Source organism: Haemaphysalis longicornis, unplaced genomic scaffold, assembly GCF_048455015.1.
Source record: "Haemaphysalis longicornis isolate Haplotype H1 unplaced genomic scaffold, Haemaphysalis longicornis Haplotype H1 scaffold_1, whole genome shotgun sequence".
Taxonomy (NCBI): Eukaryota; Metazoa; Arthropoda; class Arachnida; order Ixodida; family Ixodidae; genus Haemaphysalis; species Haemaphysalis longicornis.
The window spans coordinates 286,294,069-286,316,507 of record NW_027526203.1 but is presented as its reverse complement, the minus strand read 5'-3'; the positions used below and the strand labels follow the sequence as shown (position 1 = coordinate 286,316,507).

Sequence of the window (22,439 nt, the reverse complement as noted above, 5' to 3'; positions counted from 1 at the left end):
ATGGAAAGGCCATGCGACCCACTCGCTCATTTCCCGCAACAGAACCTATGATGTCATACCAGCCAGCTCTGCGATTGGCGGAGGCCGGCAAAAGCAAACGCAAATTAGGCAGAGCTTATAAGCTTGCCGAACGGGCTGTTTGCACTTAAATTTAGGCCACATTCTTTTTAAAGCAGTAAGAATGGTGGGACTGACAGTGGAAGTTACGAAAGCACACGTAAACATAGAAGTACCGATGCGTATTGCTGTTGGTACTGCGCGAACTATGCTTGGTTTAGCTGCACAGGACTGCGGGGCTTGGGGTTTTCTCAGACGACACTGGCCGATTGACGCAAGCAACGGTGTCTTATGTGACCATATTTATCGAGCGAGCACTCTGTTTCACAAAACGATTATTTTCTCCCTGAACAAAAACAAGCCAGGTTCAAATATGGTCATAAACAAAGCAGAGACAGAAAACGGCATGCCACGGTATGGTGGTGCCATCTAGGTTCACTAACGGTAAACAAGGCTTTCCAATCGGCTGCAGAGCGGTCGGTTCCTGTGATGTCATTGCAGAGGACGAAAACACACGACTTAGTGGGAAAATCAAAATTTTAACGTAAATTGATTAATTTCTCAGTGAATAAAACATCGTTTGCATCTGGACAAGCACGGGGGACACTATAAAACACGAAATCTTTCGAATAAAACAAACTTGTATTTTGTCTTCATGGCCCTTTTAAACTCAAGGAAACCTATTTCAAAGAAGTCTACTCAAGGAATGCTCAAAAAAATCCCGGGCCATCTTCACTAACGTGAAATCTGAGGAGGGGCAAAGCATGCAGTGTATCAGTGTATTCTTGGTGCCTAGGCGTTTTTGCCAACCGAGATGAAACTGTTGGGGAGTAGAGGTTTACAGCTTTGCTCTAAAAGTCCCTTGTCTTTATAAGCACAGAGCTCACTAGCGCGAGGCGTAAACGAGTGTCCTGGTGTTTTTTAGTATGCGTTACGTTCAAGTGCGAGGCGTAAATGAGTTTCCGGTGTTTTAGTACGGTGACTACATGAAACGACAATGACGACAGGAGACGCCAACAGCCCCAGCCCCTAAGGGGCTTCGCCCCTATAAGATTATGATTATTGTAAATGACTTAGGTACAGATAACAGTGTAACAAAGCTAGCACCCATTATTAGATAGGAAGCCCCAGAAAGTAAGCCCATGTGCTATTCCACACCTTTCCCCAACGGAGGATGAAGAGCAGAACGTCTGTAGTACTGTGCAGTGCGCCCCTTTCTACGGAGGATTAGTTCCGTGACAGTCTCAAGCTGTACATTTTTGTTTGTATTTTTTAAAAGCAAAGCTTTCTATATCTCACTGATGGCGTATGTTGCATCGAAAATGCACTGCAGGAAAGCCAATTTTCTCTGATGATATGCTAATAGGCCTCCTGCGCTGGAGTTTTGGCGACATGCAGCGCCCCTAGCGGCCGACGCCTCTGGGTAGTACAAAAGCAGACGACCCTCGCCGCCCTCCATGTGTTTTCAATTACAAGCCAGAGTGAAAGTTGGTTGTGGCGCTTTGTGGCGTGTTTAAATGACTGCATACTGTATGAAATAACCCTTAAAGTAGTTGCAGAGGCTAGACAAAATAATATCTGCTAAAAGAAGCCGATTTATCGGCTTTCTTTTGAGCGAGCTGTCGCGGTGGTCGCGGCGTGGGACAGTATCGCCAGGTCGGGTGGTTTAACTGTTTGACGACAGTTACAGTTTTTTCTTCTTGCGTGCGGTCGACAAAGGAAAGTTCACGAGTAGCATAAACACGGACCGCTGCTCATCCTATATCCTGAGGTAACGATCAAAAGGTTGCTTCAGCGGGAGCATGCAAGCGAACGCAAGAATTGCGAAGCCGTCTCAGTTGACACTGCTGGCCTGGCACCGCCTTTGAAACGAGTGGAAATTTTGTTTCGTATTTTCGCAAACTAAATGATTCTTGCGTAACGTTTTACGCCACACGATTTACGAACGGCAGGGTACATGTATACATATAGCGAGTAGTGGGGCAATAGCGCCAAATAAACAAATTAAGCGCTATTAAAGGACGCAAAACATGCACCAAATCACACGCCCGCTGCCTGCAGAGATGTGTACTTCTATATCATCACATATATAACACAGCATAACACAACACAGCCGCATGTACGGTGCGGGGGCCCGAATATTTACATACGATCATATGACTGTGTTGGTTTTCTAGTGCAGGGGTCATCGAATCTGAACGCCGACACGCCAGTTTTGACTTCAAATGGAGTTAGACAGCGACACAAGAACAAAGAATTGGCGTCCTCCAGTTGAATTGCCCCCCCCCCCCCCCCCCCCATCTTCTTCACACTTCACCAGATTATTGTCAAATATTTTTAAAAATTCGCTGAATTTTTTCTCTTTCATTCAAAGCCCCCCCTCCTCCTCCTCCTCCCACCCGATTTGCCGTCCAGCCCTCCACCGTGTCGGCTGCATGGAACTCGGCCATTGCTGACCCTCATTCTATAGGCTATTAAGTGCGTACTGGAAATGTATGCTGCGAGAGCGTAATTAAGCAAAGTGAGAGCAAACAAGGAAAGCGAGCGACCTCTTAGTTCGCCCGACCACTTTGTTTTACGGCCACTAATTTCGGAATCGCAAAACAGATTCCGAAATCGCAATCGCAAAACAAATACGCAAAACAAATACGCAAAACGGCGCACCGCAGCAGGCGAGCCTGCGGTCCGCCGGACTCGCTGGCTTTTTCAAAGCGCGATCATCGCCGATTGCGTCACTCTTCTTTTTTGATCGGCTGTTTTTGAGAAGTCTTTGTCACCTAGAGTACTAGTTCAAACTAGAAATTTCACTTAAAATTCCACTTCGTACGACCATCGATCGGTGAACCTGCGAGTAGCAGACGCCGCGTCACGGTCCCGGCACTTTCGTCGGCGCTGTAAACGTGTTTAGCGCTGCAAAGCTTTTTCCCCTAATGCCAAGTTGATCGCCGAAATAGATCGGACGCGTCGGGGATGAGCTAGTGACCACGTCACAAAATAATCGGGAGCGTCGAGCTCATTTTGCTTCTGTCAACACGGGATCCTATGGGACCCGCGCAGCTTTGTACTACCCGGAAGTACTGCCCGGTGATGATGATGATGATGATGATGATATTGCGGTTGTACCCTTTGCAGCGGGCGGGTGAGAGGTCTCGACCCTAACCAAAAAAAAAAAAAAGTTTAACACTACGCACGCACTCTATATACAAGAACTCAGGACCCGTGAAGGCCCAGTGGCCGAAGAACCCGAACCCACCGTCCTAGTCCCACGCCACACTATGACCCATACTACTGTGTGCCAAGGGTCGCCCTCTTCCACATTTCAAGGCGGCACTTTGTCCGCGCCACAGCGCGCATGTCCACCGAGCCACCCTCCTCAAACCCAAGAGCAACATGCAGAGGAGTGTTGCCATCGCTCCCCACGCCCTTGCGGTCTGGTCCAAGCTGATCACACTGGAGGACCACATGTTCCATCGTTTCCTCCTCATGCACACACGCACGACACAGGACATCCTCCACCGAATCGTCCAGCCTCTTCTGTCGAACTCGCGTACGAAGTGCCCCCGCTCGAGCCTCAAAAAGGAGCGTGCTGCCCAGGCTGTTGTCATACAGCCGGACCGAGCTGATCGCACATTTGTGGGCTCTGTAGAGGGCCAAAGAAGATTTTTCGGAGCAGCTGCGGCGCCACTCCTCCTCTTCTGCCGCACAAACTCGCAGCCGCACTTCTCGTGTCCACAAGGTTGCCGAGTTCGCCTCGACAGGCTTTCGGGAGAGTCCATACTTTTGTTCCAGCCTGTACATTCGACGCGTCCACTTGGTGCGCAGGCACGTCGCCGACAGGTACTCGAAGACTCGGCGCGCCCAGCGTTCACGGCTCATAAAAAGCAGGCGGCCCTTATAGACAAGCTTGCTGGAAGCTTCCCTCGCTTCAAACGAGGACCACCCCACATCGCCCTGCACAGCTTCGTTGGCTACGGTGCCATGACAGCCGACTGCCGTGCGGCCCACCTCACGCTGGCGTCGCTCCAGCCATTCCCTAGTCTCCGATGACAGGCAGACCACGGCGTTGGCAAACGTCAGGGCTGGTACGTGGACGAGCTTCCACAACTCGCGTACCATAGTGAAGCGGTTGCAGCCCCACAGCACCCGGCGTCTGAGGATCCCTTGGGCTCGCAGTGCTGATTGCCGGAGCTTCTCCTCCTGCTCACTGTACAGGTTCTCGTCCATTCCCAGCCACACACCCAGGTACTTGTATGATGCCTGAGTGGTGAGGGGTTTTCCGGCCAGCGAGAGCGTACTGTTTGCGTTTTGTCCACCAGCAAGGCGGACAACTGCAGTCTTCTTGGTGTTGAACCGTAGGCCCAGCTTTGTGACCTCGGCATGGCAGATGTCCAGCAGCACTTGGAGCTCTGATGAGCTTTCTGCCATAACGACCAAGTCAGATGCGAAGGCCAGACCCGGAAGTCTGCAGCTGTCATCTATGCCCCTGGTGCTAAATCTTAGGCCAAAGCCTAAGCCTGATTTTAGCAGCTCCCGCTCAATGTCAGCTGCATACAGTATGTAAAGCAGGGGTGAAAGTGGACACCCCTGCCGGAGTCCCTTGGCCACTGGGATCCGTTCAGACTGCACGCCACCAAACTTCACCACCACTGAATTTCCCTCGTACAGGCGTTGTATGGTGTCCAGTATGGCCCCTGGGATACCCATACGTGCCAGACGCTTGAAGAGAAGGGCATGGGGTACCGAGTCGTATGCTTTCTCCACATCTAAGAAGCAGCACAACAGGGAGCGTCCTTCCTTCCTGGCTATTTCTGTACACTGAGTGAGCACAAACAAGTTGTCGTCCAGTCTGCGCCCCCGACGAAATCCGTTCTGCAACTCTGTCAGGAGGTTGTGTGCCTCGACCCACCCGCTCAGCCAGTCCTTAAGGATGCTCGTGAACAGGCGGTACACAACACTAGTGACGGTGAGTGGCCGGTGGTCGCCCAGGTGTGCAGGGTTGCCACCCTGTTTCGGGACGAGGGTGATCCTGCCCAAACGCCAGTCCTCTGGGATTGGAGCTCCCTCAATGATGCCTGTGAACAGGTCTGCCAACTGTTCTCTTGCAACAGGCCCGAGATTTTTTAGCAGCCGGGCTGACAGACTGTCTAAGCCCATGGCTGTTCGAGCCCGCAGCTGTGCTAAGGCCCGGTCCACCGACAACCCTGAGAAGGCATAATGTGTGCTCTCCTCCCTTGACCTGGCCGAGGTCGAGTCAGGTGGTATGTCCTCTTTCTGCCCACCACACAGGTCAGCTGAAGGATCGGGGTCCTGAAATACACGAGTGAAGTGCTCGGTGAGGTGCTCCTTCAGGTTGAGGATAGAGCGTCCAGATGCCACATCCCGAAGCTGGCACGGAGGGGGGGCTGGCCTGTCCAACGACGTGACATACCTCCAGAACCTCTGGGCGGTAGATTTGCCATCCGAGTGTAGTGACCGAAAGAGGCTCATGTTGTGCTCGGCCAACTTCGCCTGCACCAATGCCTGCACCTTGCGTTTCAGCTCAATGTATTGAGCCCACATAGCTGGGACCGCCTCGGCACACCCAGTCTTGATGGCAAGCCGGTGAGCTCGGTTTGCTCTACGGCGCTCTCTCCATGCCGTCTCCACCTCCTCATCCCACCATGGGTTCTTCCTGGCCTCGTCCGACCTTCTGTCCTGCACCATGTGGCGCTCAATGACCTCCCTTAAGGCCTGTACAAAGTCTTCGTAAGATGTAGCCGCATGTCTGCGTGGGCTAACCTCAAAATCTTCACAGACCTTCCCCACTGCAGCGCTGGGCAGGTACTTGCCTCTGTCCTTCCGCTGTGGTTTTCTTTTCCGGAACCCTGCAGCCCCAAACTGCAGGCACAGGCGGTTATGGTCGCTCCCCACACTCCTTAAGCCCTCCTCATCTACCGTGCACATCCTACAGGCACTGTCCAGACCGTGTGAGATCAGTGCATAGTCGATGGTAGTGGTGCTTCCTCGTGCACACCAGGTGACTTGGCCCACACACCGCTGATCTAGGTTAAGAATGCTGAGCTGCATGTCCTCGGCCAACCCTAACACCAGCCTCCCGTTAAAGTCAGTGTGGCCGTCTAATTCACTGAGGTGCCCGTTGAAGTCACCAAGGATGATGAGTTCCCTGTCCGTTGCCCACTGGCGGGCATCCCTGCGAACGCACTCCAGCGACTGCACGTTTTCATCACGGTGCTTGGTGTTCACTGCCAGGTACACCACACACACTGCCACTGGGATGCCCCTCAAGTCCCCAAACACCCACAGGTGATCACTGCATGCACCTTCTTGGCGTCGCCACTGCAGGTCCCGCCGCCACAGGAAGCCTATCCCACCACCCTTGCGCCCCTGACCGGCTCTGTTGCATCCCGCCCAACACCAGTCGGAGTGAGCAGGTGGCTCCTCCAGCTCACGGAGGTGCGTCTCCGCCACCGCAAACAGGGAGATGTCATCTTCTCGCAGTGTGCGGTAAAGCTCAGTCCATTTGAGCTCGCGGGAACCCCACCCTGATACCATCCTGCCCACGTTGGTGGCCGCGCGGCCGGCGTACACCTATGCGCGCTGGTACCCTGCCCGACCTAGGTGCTGCCGGACGAAGTCTCCCACCATGTGGAACAGGCGCCAGTCTGCAGGCATCTGCTGTGTAGACATGAAGCCCTGTGGGAATGGTGGCCGGTAGCCGCTTCCGCAGCGCCCCCTGGGCAGCGCAGGAGGCCTATCGTGGGGGAAGGTGAAAAAAAAAAAAAGAAAAAAGCTGGAGAAACAGCAGCTGGCGGCCCCCTCTTCCTTCGTCAGAGACCTGCAGCTGTTGCACCTCACATGGATTTCTGATTTTTCTGCTGAGAGTTCTCCATAACTGGCAGGCCCGGATTGTTTTGTCCGCAGCTTTTCACATCTCTCTCAAAGCGGACCGCGTTAGCACACTCTAGAACCCACGACAACCGGCTTCACGAACTCGGCATCTGTGCTCCCCACTTGAGGCGTGAACACACGCCCAGCGAAAAAAAACCATTGGCCGACCAATTGGAATTCCAATGGGTCGGCCAATTGGTCAGCCAATTGGTCGGCCAATAATGTATTAGGCACCCATTGGCGTTCCCATTGGCCGGCCATTTGGGCGACCTATTGGCCGGCCAATTGGGTGACCTATTGGCCGACCAATTGGAAAGCCAATAGGTCTTCCCATTGGCCACCAACTTGTTGCACTTTTAGTTGGTTCTATCAGTTCTATCCCATTGCTGCAGCCACTCCATCTGAGCTGCCGCTGCAGTGCGTTGGTTACCTGTATCACAAATAGAACTCTTGGAATGGATGAATATCTTTATTGCTCTGTTTGTATACACAGCATGCAGACAGTTCGTCCTTTAGCAATTTTCCACAGGCCATTGTCCATGCCGTGCTCCGCTCGCCGCAGGCTGGCTGGACCTTCACAAAGTGAGTGGCAAAAGCGAACAATGCATGGGTTAAGTTTATAATAAACCGCAGTTTCGCGCATTAAAACGGCACTGAAATGTTGAGTGGCATGAGCTCACCTCTTCAACAACGTCCCATGCATGGCGAACTCCGTTGCGTGGCGATGTCGTGAACCCGTCAATCGTAACATGAACAGCCCTGAAATACATTTAGGCAGACAAATTAATTCTTAATAATACCGCTCACGCTATGAGGAGTGAAAATGGCAAGGAAAACTGAACCAGCTATGTTACATAAACAGAGGCACTCTTCCTTCGGTGCGAGGCTTAGCGGCGTTCAGCGTAAAGATGCATCTTGAAACACACTGCTATGGGTGTGCGACATCATCGTCGCCACTTCTCACACTCTTGCAGACCACTTTACATTTCCAATGCAATGCACAGTCAGAAGACTGCGTGTGCAACCGACCAACACGCCTACACCTACACCGCCAGCACCACGAGAGAGAGAGAGAATGCTTTATTTTTTTCGATATAAATGTAGAAACACAACGATAGGGTGCGCGGCTGTCGGCCCGCAAGTCACCGTTGTGATGGGGGTTGGGGGAGGGAGGGAAATGAGAAAGGAGGAGGGCCAAAGGAGGCGATGGCTGTACACGCTGTACATGCTGTACACAGTTGTTCGCGATCGTTCAGTTTTCGGGCAAACGTTCATATTGTCGCGAAGACAAGGACGATGCAGTTGTCTTGAATGAGAAACACGTTTATTGGAGCGAACTTGTGCTCCCCTAACAACTCAAAAGAATACAGAGGCGGCGAAGCAGCGGTCAACAAAGTGACTTGCACAGGCGAGTGTCGTCGAATCGAATGCTCCGGCGTCCGCACTGCAGGCTTTTTATCTTTCGGCGCGCGTGGTTCTCGAAACGTCGATTCGCATCGAGAACATAGTAGATCCACGAAGATTATTCTGGGCTGTTCACGTTAGATCGGAATGCTCTCCCTATCACGACAGATAACACATGCGGCACAGAAAGAAAGAATGGAACACGCGCTTCCCTTGGCGCAGAGATAACACAGACCGGCGCAGCCGGGCGGTAAAAGCAAAACACAAATAAACAAACCCAATGTATGGTTCGCGGCAATATGTTGTCGCACAGGCCCGTCTGAACCACGAAAGAGGCCAGTGCCCTCAGAGCCCTGTCTGTAGAGTGTCGCGGCAGCCTTGGGCGCAGTAGCGGCTCCAACGTTACCGAGTCGCCGCCCAAACGGCGGTAGCTCGCCTGTAGAGCACTTCGTTCTTCCTTGTAGACGGCACAGTGCAGCAACAGGTGCTCGGCGTCTGCCAACACGTTACAACTTGTGCAGTTGCCGCTCTTGCCTTGCTGCCACTGGGCCCGGGCCGCTGGTGTCCGGGCGCTGCCAGTTCTGAGCCGGTGCAGGACGGCGGCGGCTTGCCTGGATATGCCGTCCGGGACTCGGGCCGGGAGGGGCCCTATCTCCAGTTCTGGATGTTTTAGGGCGATTGTACGGCTGATCAGCAGGCGCGCGTCTTCGAAGGGTAGGACAGTGGGGTTTTGGCTGCCTGCGCCTTTTAGGGCCTCTGCTGCCATTCTGTCCGCCGTTTCATTCCCCAATATGCCGCAGTGTGCGGGCAACCATTGGTATGCGAGGTCCCAGTCTTGCCGCTGTAGCTGGCCTGCCCTTACCACTATGCTCTTAGCGAGCCCGGGTGCCCGATCTGGGTTCCGCAAGTGGCCCAGTGCGGCTTTAGAGTCACATAGAAAGACGACCCTCTCTGGGTCAGCTGCGCGCCGTTCAAGCAGACCCAGGCCCAGACTGAGTGCCGCCAGTGTTATGTACCCGCAGACTGCAGCCCCGAACCTGCATACTGCCACTCCGTTTGCGTGAACTCTACGGGCGCCTCGACGCCGCGTCTCGTGTTACAGCCCGCCGCTGGCACGCTCGGGTCTTTGCCCTCTTTATGTTCTCGCTTCTCTCTCTTCTCTCGAGACCCACTCGCTCTCAACGTATACTGTACGCTTGGCTCCAATAAACAGTTTTGCCTCGGACCCCGACTCGCGAACACCTCACTGGCGACGAGGATGGGATCGCCGCGGTCCCAAGCACGCAGCTTCAGCCCGCTCTGACTGCGTTAGCAAAACTCCCTGGATCCGCTCCAGCGCCCAAAGAGCCCCGCTCTTCAAGCACCAGCCGTCGACAATGGCAACCATGCTGCCTCCAGCCACCATCGGCGAATTCTCTCCGGCCGAGCCTTCTTCCTGGCCTGTCTACCTGGAACGCCTGGAATTCTTCTTCCAAGCCCACGACATTACGTCGGACGACAAGAAGCGCGCTTTGCTGTGCAGTGTATGCGGTGTCGACGCGTATGCTCTGCTGCGCTCGCTTTGCGCACCTAAGGCACCGTCAGAAACGCCGTTCAAGGACATCATCGCGAAGCTAAACGGACATTTCATCGGAAGCCGAATGTCACGATGGAACGCTTCAGGTTTAACAAGCGCGACCAGCTCCCTGGTGAATCCGTGCAAGATTTCCTTGCAGCGCTTCGACAGTTGGCTCGCTACTGTGACTTTGAGGACTGGTTGGATCGTCTTCTGTGTGATCGCCTGGTTTGTGGCCTTCGCGACGAGACAATTCAGAGGCGTCTCCTCGCCGAACCAGACCTTAAGCTAACCAAGGCCATCTTACTGGCTCGTGCAGCGGAGGAAGCAGCCGCCAAGACTGAAGAACTGCGACGCTCAAAGGCTAACTCTGTGGTTGATGCCAACCAACTACAAAACAGCGGTAAGCGCCACGGTGCAAAAGGACCCGCTTCTCCTAAGCAACCGTGTTGGCGTTGTACTGGTGAGCATGACGCACAAACTTGCTCATACCGTTCAGCTGTCTGCCACTTCTGCGGCAACGAGGGGCATCTCGAGAAAGCGTGTCGGAAGAAAGCAGCAAAAGAAAAGCAAGCTTCAAAATCCGGTCATCGCAAGGGACACAAGAAAAAGTCGCAACATCGTGGACGCAACCACCACGTTTCGGAGTCCTGTGACCCAGTTGAGGGCGTCAACCCTGTCACTGCTGCTGATTCGTACTCCGACGAGCCTACGAATGGAACGCCCAAGTCCGCCATAGTGAACCGAACTTCGCCTGCCTTCTGTGTGGACGTGCGCATCAACAATATGCCACTGTCCATGGAAGTCGATTCCGGAGCTGCCTGCAGCATCATCAGTGAGAGAACCATGGATAAGCTTGGTCTACCAAGGCAAGAGATTCACCCCAGTTCTCTGCAACTTCGTTCTTACACAAAAGAGCAACTAGCGATTCTGGGATTCCTGGAAGTGACAGTCTCGCACAAAGCAAAGTGCGCCCGCCTTCGCCTCTTTGTTGTGCGTGGATCTGGCACTAGCCTGCTGGGAAGAGACTGGTTTCCTGCTTTGGGGATCTCACTCTGCGGAATAAACTACGTTCCCGGAAGCGAAGCTCCACTTACCAGGTCAACAGCAATCTCTGAATTCCCCGAGGTTTTCGCTGAAGGACTGGGAAAGAGCAAGGGGCCTCCTGTGCGCATAGAGGTCAACGCGGGAGCTACTCCAGTGTTCCGAAAAGCTCGACAAATCCCCGTGGCTCTCCAATCGCGAGCAGACGATGCCATTGACGCCCTCGTTCAGGAAGGTGTCTACCAGCCGGTGCGTTCATCACGCTGGGCTACTCCCGTGCTCGGAGTCGTCAAGAAGAATGGCAAGATCAGAATGTGTGGAGACTACAAAAGCACTGTGAATCAAGCGATCAAGTCTGAGACTTATCCGCTTCCAACAGCAGACCAGCTTTTCTCAAACCTTGCTGGCAGCACAGTCTTCTCACAGCTTGACCTAAACCAAGCATACCAGCAGCTCGCTGTAGACGACGAAACAGCTGACCTTCTCACAGTGAACACTCACCGAGGACTGTTCAGAGTCACTCGCCTACCATTCGGAGTGTCAACTGCCGTAGCCATATTCCAGCGCTACATGGAAGAACTCCTTGTTGGGCTTCCAGGAGTTCACGTCTACCTCGACGATATCATTGTTGGAGGCCGAGATGCTAAAGAGCACAACGAACGCCTGCGATCCGTGCTGAAACGCATCAAGGATGACAACATACGTCTCAACCAAGATAAATGCACTTTTGGGACGTCGGAAGTGACCTTCCTTGGATATCGCATAGACGCAACTGGTATTCACCCAACGGAAGAGAAGGTTGAGGCTCTCAAGAATGCACCGCAGCCTAAGAACAAACAGCAACTACAGTCTTTCCTCGGACTGTTGAATTTGTTCCTGCGTGGTGCTGCGCATATTCTTGAACCACTTCATCGTCTCCTCGAAAAGAATCAACCCTGGAGATGGCGCCAAGAAGAAACCAACGCTTTTAAGCGCGCCAAAGAGCTCGTACAAGCATCGAATGTTTTGGTGCACTACGACTTGCACAAGCCGCTCACGCTTGCCTGCGATGCATCTCCCTATGGAATAGGATTTGTCCTTAGCCATGAAGACTCATCTGGACAAGAAGCACCTATTGCATTTGGTTCCCGTACTCTGACTACGACGGAACGGAACTACTCCCAAACGGATCGAGAGGCTTTGGCCGTCATTTCTGGGATCAAGAAGTTCCACCACTTTCTCTATGGGAGACATTTCAAGGTGTACACAGATCACAAGCCGCTCCTAGGTCTTCTGCACCACAGCCGCCCAATGCCTAACGTGCTTTCACCGCGAATGCTTCGTTGGAACCTTCTGCTTGCTCAGTACGACTATGAGCTCATTTACAGACCAGGACGACAAATGGGCAATGCGGATTTGTTCAGCCGCCTGCCGCTTCCGTCAACGGATGCTGAGAGTCCGGTTATGGGAGACGTCCTGCTGCTCGAAAACCCACCGGAGGCTTTCGCAGACGCAGCGAAGATCGCTCAGTTGACGAAGAAAGATCCTGTGCTCTCTCGAGTGATCAAATGGATCCGCACTGGGTGGCCAGAGAAAGTCGACGACCAGTTTCGACCCTACTTCGTGCGCCGCGACGAATTGTCCAGCTACCGCGATTGCATATTGTGGGGCTGTCGTGTGGTGATTCCACCTGCACTTCGCGCCGAAGTACTCCAGCTGCTGCATTCATCGCACCCAGGAATTGTACGCATGAAAGGACTCGCACGAGGCTACGTTTGGTGGCCTAAGCTTGACAGCGCCATTGAGTGCCTAGTTCGCTCCTGTCAAGTATGCCAAGAGTCGAGAAATGCTCCGCCCCGCGCTGAAATCCACCCTTGGGAACAAGCTACGAGGCCATGGTCCAGGCTTCATGTCGATTTCGCCGGACCGTTTCAAGGAAAGCTATTCCTCATAGTCGTCGACTCGTACTCGAAATGGCTCGAAGTCATCATTGTATCGAATACTTCAGCAGCCAATGTAATCCGTGAGCTAAGGAAGCTGTTCGCTACGCATGGACTTCCAGACGTTGTCGTCTCTGACAATGGTTCTGCATTTACATCTGCCGAATTTCGACAGTTCCTAGCAAGAAACAGGATACGCCAAGCTTTGGTAGCCCCGTACCACCCTTCTTCAAACGGACAAGCGGAACGTTTTGTTCAAGAGACCAAGAAATACCTGAAGAAGTTGAAGGGAAAGGACGTTGAACTCTCTCTCACTCGCTTCCTGTTTCAACAACACATGCTACCATGCACAGCTACAGGAAAGAGCCCAGCCGAGTTACTTTTCTGTCGCCAGCTCAAGTCCGCTCTCGATTGCTTGCACCCTGATTCCCAGGAAGGCATCAATACCGATCAGGATCAACCCAGACAGAAGAGCTCCGTCCGAACAACTCGCACTTTTTCACCGAGTGACTCCGTGTTCGCCAGAAACTTTTCCTCCGGACCACGATGGCTTCCCGCTATCGTTTGTTAAAGAAAAGGACCTCTTTCCTATGAAGTCCGCCTTTCAGATGGTGTGCTTTGGCGAAGACATGTGGACCACCTTCGAAAGCGAAACCACAACCTACCCGAATTCCAAGACCACAGGTCTGATCCTGCGGCACATCTCCCAGATTTCTTCAGTGAATCAGACACAACAGCCAATGCAGACCCATCTAGCGATGCACCTGCAAGCGCGTACGGCCGCTCCGAAACGGATAACACCAACGGATCTCCAGACACTTCTCCGGGACGCTCAGTGCCGGGCATTCCCCGCCGCTCCACTCGCGAGCGTAGGTTCCCCTCGCATCTTCAGGACTACGTGTAGTGTGTCTATTTAGCAATGGGGGAGGGGTGTTATGTACCCGCAGACTGCAGCCCCGAACCTGCATACTGCCACTCCGTTTGCGTGAACTCTACGGGCGCCTCGACGCCGCGTCTCGTGTTACAGCCCGCCGCTGGCACGCTCGGGTCTTTGCCCTCTTTATGTTCTCGCTTCTCTCTCTTCTCTCGAGACCCACTCGCTCTCAACGTATACTGTACGCTTGGCTCCAATAAACAGTTTTGCCTCGGACCCCGACTCGCGAACACCTCAGCCAGCTGGGCAGTTGTTGAGGAAGAATAGAACGAAAGGCGTTCTGCTACACGTTCTTCCTCGCCGCCTGTCACTGCCGCTGCTGCCGCCATCCGCAGTAAAGGGTCTACCGAGCCATCAGTGTAGACCCGGTGCCAGCCTTTGTAATTGTCGCCTAGATGCCCTTCGGCAAGCTGACGTGCGGCCATGGTGGGGAGCTCTCGTTTTGGTCGACGTAGCCCTGCTTCCATTTCCACTCGAAGCGGTCTTTCGTCTGGTGGTGGCGGGGATCGCAATGTCACTGGTTCTCCAGCAATTTGGTGGAGAAGGCCAGTCAGTTTACCCAGTTATGAGTTCTGTCTGCCCTTCACGCGACTCCAGAGCCCCTTCGGGTTCATTGCACCAGGTGTCTCCGCGATGCGGACGAGGTGGTGGAGGGCTCGCTCAGTTGCCGCATTTTGGACCGTGTTCACGCCTGTCTCATTGAGCGTGTGCCGTGATGAGGCTGTCGGCGGCACCCCAAGACAGATACGAAGAGCCCTCCGCTGTGCTCGTTCGAGGCGCACCCATGACCGCTGGTCGAGATGTAGGAGCGGTAGGGCATATAGGGGTCGTGCCAGTACGAGTCCCTTGTAAAGCTGGAGCAGAAGTCTTTGTGATGTACCATGACTCTGTCCCCCAAGCATCCGGAGAATGTTGCTGTGTTTCGCCATGGCCTTGAGGACATTGTTGACAGCGGGTTTCCATGTGGCTTTGTCGTCCAATGTGATGCCTAGGTAAGTGGCTCTACTTCGCACTGGGATTGGTATGCCTCCCAAGTGTAGTTCCAGTTGGAACTTATGTGTTTGACGGGGGGCTGCACACAATACAACCAATTTGCTTGCTGATAGTTTTAGGCCAAGTGTAGCAAGGAAGTGACGGGTGTTTTTCAGAGCTTTTTGTAGTTGCGTCTGAACGGTGAGGCGCTGAGTTCGGCGGGCGCTTGACCACAGTGCGATGTCGTCAGCGTACACTGCCAGTTGTACCTGGGTCTTGAGGCGTTTGTTGTTCGATATCTGGATGGCCTGTGGGGGGGGCGGCAAGTGCTACGCTAAACAGGAGGGGAGACAGCACGCTGCCTTGTGGGACTCCACACGTGAGGCACTTTAGGTGGCTTGTTTCTCCTGACGTGGAAACGCTGGCAGTTCGGCCTGTCAGGAATGCCTCGATGTAGCGCAGCATCCGTCCCGTGACTCCGCACTGGCGCAGTGCAACAAGGATCTTGTCGTGTCTCACTGCGTCAAAGGCACGTGCGACGTCCAAAAGCGCGACACCCGTCGTCCAGCTCTTCTTTTTGCCCTCTTCAAGGGTTGTGGCAATGTCGGCGATGGCGTCAGCCGTACAGCGGTGTCGTCGAAAGCCATAAAAACAGTCTGGGAGTGCCTCTGTTGTCTCGAGGTGATGTGAGAGCCTGCGATGCACCATCCTTTCCAACAGTTTGCCGATGCAAGATGTTAAGGCAATTGGGCGGTACGATGTTGGTTCAGATGCTGGCTTGCCTGGCTTAAGAAGAGGGACCACCTTTGCGGTCTGCCAGCTACTCGGCAGTGCTGCGTCTCGCCATGCCCTGTTCAGCATCTCGAGCAGGGCTGGTCGTAGTTTGGGATCAATGTTTCGTAGGGCTGCTGCAGTAACTCCATCGGGTCCCGGAGCTGTCTTTTTGCGTGGCAAGGTGCGTAGGGCATGTTCCAGCTCCCACATCTCAAAGTCACCGTTTCCTCCCGTCATGGTCCTTGTTGCGGTCGGCGTCCACACATTCCATTCTCTGTACGGTGGGTCATCCACTGGGGGTGGGCAGGGTCGGGTAAGGAGTACGTCTGCCAGTATGTTTACTGCACTCTCTGTGCTGATGCCCAAGGCAATGGCCAGACTCGATATGGGTCTTTGCGGCCCTGGTTTGTTTGCCAGTGTTCGGGCCATGTGCCAGGCACGCGTCGCACCACGTGGGGCGTCAAACGACTCGCATCGCAGGGTCCACTGTTGTCTCGTCAGCTTTAGGGTGTACCTCTTGAAGAGGCCATCTAGCTGGCGGAACTTGACATTGTCTTCTTGTGTGTGTGTCCGTCGAGCCTTCCGTTGCGCCTGTCGTCTCTTAACTCTTAGTTCCAACCAGCGAATGTCGGGGTTTGGTCGGTGTGCTGGTACACTGACTGTCTTCGTAGCTGATGCCAGAGCTGCAGCGAGGTGTTCAGACGTGAGTTACGTTCCCTGGAGTTGGGTCAACAGGTAGCGGTACTTGCTCCAGTCGATCACCTTACACCTCTTGGTTGGGGGTTTGGGGGACGGTCCAATAATTATGGGCATGTGGTCACTCTCCCAACCATCTGGTAGGGGTGTGGCCCTGATGCGGAGGGTCGGTGATGCAAGGGTAAGGTCGATGACACTTCCTTCCACTCCTGGGCGGAAGAATGTTAGCTCACCTGATCCACAATTTTGGAGGCCTGCTTGGTCGATGATGTGCTGTAGATGCCGTCCTCTCTTCGTTGTTCGGCTGTCCCCCCAGGTTGATTGTGGGCGTTGAAGTCGCCTCCAAATATAATTTCTCCGGGTTCGGATGCTGAGATCTGGGCAAGTACCTGTGGGTACCAGTGGCCCCTGGGATGTATGTAGGAGGACACCAGCGTCAGGAAGTTGTTTCCTTTCACTACACGCACACCCACAAACTCTGCATTGTCTGTGCAGTGCCCGGAGAGGTCGATGAAGCTGTGGTCTACGTCATTCCTCACAAATATAGCTACCCAAGGGAGCTTGTCTTGAGGTTTGTTCTGGTATGCTGTGTACCCCGGGATCCGTAGCTTAGATGCCTCCATTCTTGGCTCCTGTATAAGCAAGATGTCATACGGCATTTGCCGCAGCTGTGTTTTCAGGTCTGGTAAACGTTGGCGCATCCCGTTGCAATTCCATTGCAGAATTGAAGGTATCGCAGCTGGTTGTGCAAGTTGGATTTGTTTGCTATGGTTCTGCTGCATGTTGCGGTGTTGCCTGTATGCTTGTAGTCATGAGTGTTGTCTGCAGGCGGTGCAGCAGGTGTGCGATGTCCTCAGCCTCGGGCAGGTCCACTATGTACTTCATCATAGCACTGGTGGTGTTGAGGATCACTTTGATTAAAGCCTTTAGTGTGGCCGCAGAGGTCACACTCGTAGTGTCCTCTGCTGCTTGGTTGGGTGGAGTCCACTCGGAGAGGTTTTCCTGGGGCTCGAGTGATCCTATAGGGCAGTTCTGTTTGTGGGGGGGGTGCTATGGTTCTTCCTCTGTTGTGGGTGTCCCCGTGTTTCTCGTTTTGTCCTGAGGGAGGCCTCATGAGAGCAGGGGGAGGTGTGCCAGTCCAAGGACCTGCCCGTTCCGTTAAGGTGTTTTGGGAAATCCTATTGCTCTCATTGGTCTTGTGGTGTTCGATGTTCTCCTCCCTAAAGGGTCATTCCACGCCAAACGTCCCAGGTGTGGCGCTCGACCCTCCCAGATATTTTTCAAAAAATTTGTACTTGATTGCCTCGTTCCCTAAAAGCCCTGGTTGTAATTTGGCGCGCGAAAAAAATTTTTCTTCCAGGCAATAGTCCTTTAAAGATGCGGTTCCCGAGAAAACTGCACCAACTTTGTAAATTTATTTAGACCATTCTAGATAAAATTCAAAGGTGAAAATCTGGTTATGACACGTGTGTTTCATGGGCTCAATAGTCATTTCAAATTGAATACCATTAAAGCATATCTTACCCTCGTTTTTGCTGGCGGAATAAGGCTAAAATGGTGCTTTTTTAACAATTTTTAAAAGTATCTTCCGTAACAAGGAGAAAACTGGAAATTTTTATTCTGCGAGACTTTTCGATGTACTTTGGTCTAACATTTTTTTGTAGAGCAGTCAAGTAAAGCAGGTATTGAAAAATAAATTTTAAATTCTGCAAAAACGCACTTTTTCCGCACATTCGGACGCAAATTTCGTGCTGTAGCAATCCTAGTAAAAATACGCGCAATAGTTCGCTTTGTAGACGGCATGTCCTACTTTATTTTCGCAAAAAATCAGAATTGTAAATTTTGTTTGAAGGGAGTAAACATTTTTTGAAGTTTGGTTCGCACGGGTTTGTTGTACGTTGCCTCCTATGGCTGCTTCCCTACCAACTACACCGATACTGCTGTTCACAGTGGGCACGCCGCGGGCGCTGCGGCTCTAACATTAATACTGACCTTTACCACGAGCTGTTGTAGCCATGTCGAGCAATGAATGGTGTCACTTTTATTCCCGCATCAAAACAGAAGATTACCGCGTACGAAACTTTTAAGATGAACGGCCACAACTGTTCATTAACTAGAAAACGAAGACGAAGAAGTAGATGAGTTGCCATTCTTACGCGCGTCCTGCTAGCTTCAGCACGGCTGCATCTTCTCATGAGCAGAAGGCATCTAATTCCACTTCTGTCCTTAGTGATTCCGTACGTGCAATGTTTCAATCAGTAGTCGTGTAATTCATGAAATTGGCGCACTGCCGCAGTTTCAAGTCCTATAATTAATTAGGGCTGTAACGACACTTCTCAGTTCTTGAGGAAACGAGAGCAACAATAAAAAATAAAGCGAAGCTCAAGTTGCCGTTCAGGAACCCTTGACTCATAGCAGACGATAACGAATATTTTATCGTCTTCTGACACAGCAGGTGATCACGAATTTTTGTCGTGCTGACATACCGGACCTAATAAATTAATGTTACTTTATTGGAGTCTCTGAAAAGGGAAATTACAAAACATTGGAAAAAAGTTTGTTTATTATTAATACTGCACTTTTTAGTGACGTTTTCTGACGGTGATGACAGAAGTATCACCTGCTCTGGCAGGCACTTATTTCAAATGTTCCTGCAGTATAGCGCTAAGCGTAGCCTCGACTACAAATGCCTACCGCGCCAATAGCAAAGGAGTATGAGTGCACGAGAGTGCTATCGCTGCATATGCCCGGGAAACACACTTCAGGAATAAAAGTGACACCATTCATTGCTCGACATGGCTACAACAGCTCGTGGTAATCGTCAGTATTCATGTTAGAGCCGCAGCGCCCGCGGCGTGCCCACTGTGAACAGCGGTATCGGTGTAGTTGGTAGGGAAGCAGCCATAGGAGGCAACGTACAACAAACCCGTGCGAACCAAACTTCAAAAAATGTTTACTCCCTTCAAACAAAATTTACAATTCTGATTTTTTGCGAACATAAAGTAGGACATACCGTCTACAAAGCGAACTATTGCGCGTATTTTTACTAGGATTGCTACGGCACGAAATTTGCATCCGAATGTGCGGAAAAAGTGCGTTTTTGCAGAATTTAAAATTTATTTTTCAATACCTGCTTTACTTGACTGCTCTACAAAAAATGTTAGACCAAAGTACATTGAAAGTCTCGCAGGATAAAAATTTCCAGTTTTCTCCTTGTTGCAGAAGATACTTTTAAAAATTGTTAAAAAGTACCATTTTAGCATTATTCCGCCAGCAAAAACGAGGGTAAAATATGCTTTAATGGTATTCAATTTGAAATGACCGTTGAGACCAGGAAACACACATGTCATAACCAGATTTTAACCTTTGAATTTTACCTAGAATGGTTTAAATAAATTTACAAAGTTGGTGCAGTTTTCTCAGGAACCGCATCTTTAAAGGACTATTGCCTGGAAGAAAAAAATTGTTCGCACGCCAAATTACAACCAGTGCTTTTAGGGGACGAGGTAATCAAGTACAATTTTTTTCAAAAATATCTGAGAGGGTCGAGCGCCACACCTGGGACGTTTGGCATGGAATGACCCTAAGTGAAGTCTCGGTTGTTTTGGGTCTTAATTCTGCACGCGGTTGCCGCTTCGACGTAGCATGCCTCTGTGGTTGGTTGTATGTGTACGTGCGTTTGAACACTGCCCTGGATTTTCGCTGTTTGGCTGTTTTCCATTCAAGGTGTCCGTCTGTAGTTTCACCTTCATTTCTTTCTCCGTAGGTGTGATTTTTTCTTTGTTCCAGAGCGACTCTGCCTGTCTGGTTATTATGTGCTTCTTGGTCGGTTGTCATAATCTTACACATGGTCTCACTTGATTGGGGGGTCAGACCCTCCAGTGTGCCTTGTTCATTCACCTCGGCTGGCGTATTTGCCTCACTCATAGGGGGAGGCCGACCATCTAGTGAGCTCTGTCCATTCAGCTCAGGTGATGTATTTGCTTCAAGGGCGCCTGTTGTAGGGTGTGGGGGAATCGGGGGGAATTCATCCGGGTTGATTTCCCAGTCTTTTCTGGTACTCTGCCTGTTGGTTGGGGGCTTTTGTAGTATGTTATCGCGTGTTATGCTTGGCCGTTGTCTCGGCGGGTGGATGGTCTCTTTAGAGTTCACTGTTTCGAGCGCCTGTTTTCGGCTGCATCCCGTGTTGGCGACGAGTGTGGCTACCTGCTTGGCCTTCTGAAACGCTGGGCAGCGGCGATCAAATGCGTCATGTAGCAGGGCACAGTTTGGGCACTTTGGGCAGTCTGTTCTCGTGCATGACCCTCTTGGGTGTCTGCCCCTGCATGTTGGACAACTTGAGCGGGAAGTACAGGCTGCCCTGATGTGGCCGAAGCGCCCACAGCCGTTGAATACAATGCACTTATCCACTGTACGTCTATGGATTGGATTCGATTGATTGGATCGTGGTTTTATTTCAAAACAATTTTGCTACTCGTGTCGGAAAGTTTTCTTTAGTGTTTGCTTGTTTTTTTTTTTAGAACTTTATCTTGAATTGCTGATTGTAATATCAAAATTAATTGACTCATAAATATACATTTGTAAAGGTTGAAGTTTTGAACATTTCTGAAGGTTTCAAATTAAGGGTGAGAGAGAGAATTAAATTTCAGCCATGGTTGTCGTAATTGAATACTATCCAAAATGGCTCCCCGATTGAGTCATCATGTTGGAGCAGTCAGTAGTATGGTTGGAGCCAATGGGTCCAATTGGGCCAACTGGCCATCCTAATAGAGCCAATGGGCCCAATTCGGATCGCTCCAATAGGTCCAATTGGTCCCATTGGGTTTCCATTTGGACCCATTGGGATTCCATTTGGACCCATTGGGTGGCAAATTGGACCAATTGGTCGGCCAATGGTTTTTTTCGGCTGTGCGTGAACTGGCCAGGAGAACAGCACGCCACAAACACAATCGCATATATGCCACAGGCTTCATAACACGAGGAACCCAGGTTAGATTCCGACCACGGAAAAGCGTTTTTTTCCCTGGTTCGTCTCTTTGTTTCATGCAGCAGCAGTCTTTATTCTGTTGTACTTAATATGAGGAATTAGGTTATGGCTTTTTTCATTCTTTTGTTATTTATTTCCAACCTCCCAAACACGTGTGCATTTAATTGCCTTCCCGCCTCGTAATGAGACTGCCCGGGAAGGCAAGATGGAATGGTTTTTGCACACTATGGGTACCTATTGATTCGTTGTGAGGTTTTTTTTTTCTGCTTCAAAATTAACCCATATGGCTCGAATACTTGTGAAAATTCATATCTGGCCTTTTTTTCCTTGTAGGTTTGGTGCACTGCACATGCCAATACAGCCTTTTTTTCTTTCCAACTGGCTGCACATGTTATTGTTCTCCGCTGCTGCTAACTCCATACCTCTTGGGCGCTTGGGGTGGCCCAGTGGTTAGGTTTCCAGTTTCACGGCGTAAACGTCCCGGGTTTTGATTCCCAGGACCTCGATAACCAAAATTTTTTCTTGAGGCTTCGAGGTTTTTTGGTGCACTGGACAGACAATGCTCGTCCTAAACAGCTCCGCTGTTGCAACACTTCCCGTGGTTGGAATCAAACCTGGGTCCATCGCATTATATGAAGCCGACGTCTGTAAACTGCGCGTGCGTCGAAGTCAAAGCTCAACAAGTCAAAGTCCACACGCGGACGACAACCAAGGAATCCCTCATGCAAAAGCTCCGCATTCAACCATCGTCGATCGTTATACCAAGTGGTGCATTTTTTTTTTAGTTTTTGCAACTTGTGTTTGGAAGTGCGGCTCCTATGTGTGGTTTGCCATACAGCATGCTGAAATGCGAGGGTGACGAGAGCCATCCTAGCATTCTCGAGCACATAAATGGCTTGTTAGGGTAAAGAACATTATTGAGCAACCAAGGGAGTGGGCTTAAAGGTATGTGTATAGTGTACTAGAATTCTATTACACTATAGTATGTGGTCAGCTCCTGTCAGAGTTACTCAATATATAGTTGCGAAACTCCGCTTCTGAATCCGGGCGGCGCTAGCCCCCCTCCTCCTTGGGAGCTGAGGGGCAAGTCGACGCGCGCGGCACCTAGGAGACAAAAAGGGAACTTCACTAAATTATTATTATACAATTTTTTGTAAAATAAAACTTGCTTTCTAAATTAGAATACATTATTAGGTAATATTTACTTGT

General features: G+C 51.5%; 2 protein-coding genes and 1 long non-coding RNA gene across 3 annotated transcripts; all 3 read right to left on the bottom strand.

Annotated features, from left to right (window-relative positions):
- Nucleotides 1–3,342: 3,342 nt before the first annotated feature.
- Nucleotides 3,343–6,609, bottom strand: LOC144159112 (uncharacterized). The gene has a single exon (XM_077690404.1). The coding sequence runs from the start codon at nucleotides 6,607–6,609 to the stop codon at nucleotides 3,343–3,345; it is 3,267 nt and encodes a 1,088-aa protein (XP_077546530.1).
- An 803-nt stretch (nucleotides 6,610–7,412) lies between these two features.
- On the bottom strand, nucleotides 7,413–7,948 carry LOC144169865 (uncharacterized). The gene is made up of 3 exons (XR_013322532.1): nucleotides 7,800–7,948; nucleotides 7,626–7,704; nucleotides 7,413–7,518 (listed from the first exon to the last, which is right to left on the bottom strand). It is a non-coding gene; the product is annotated as an uncharacterized LOC144169865 (long non-coding RNA).
- Nucleotides 7,949–7,982: 34 nt separating this feature from the next.
- LOC144159103 (uncharacterized) lies at nucleotides 7,983–14,730 on the bottom strand. The gene is made up of 5 exons (XM_077690391.1): nucleotides 14,389–14,730; nucleotides 13,807–14,346; nucleotides 11,494–11,623; nucleotides 8,756–9,309; nucleotides 7,983–7,988 (listed from the first exon to the last, which is right to left on the bottom strand). Exons 1-5 carry the CDS (start codon nucleotides 14,728–14,730, stop codon nucleotides 7,983–7,985), a joined length of 1,572 nt encoding a protein of 523 aa, XP_077546517.1.
- Nucleotides 14,731–22,439: the final 7,709 nt, after the last annotated feature.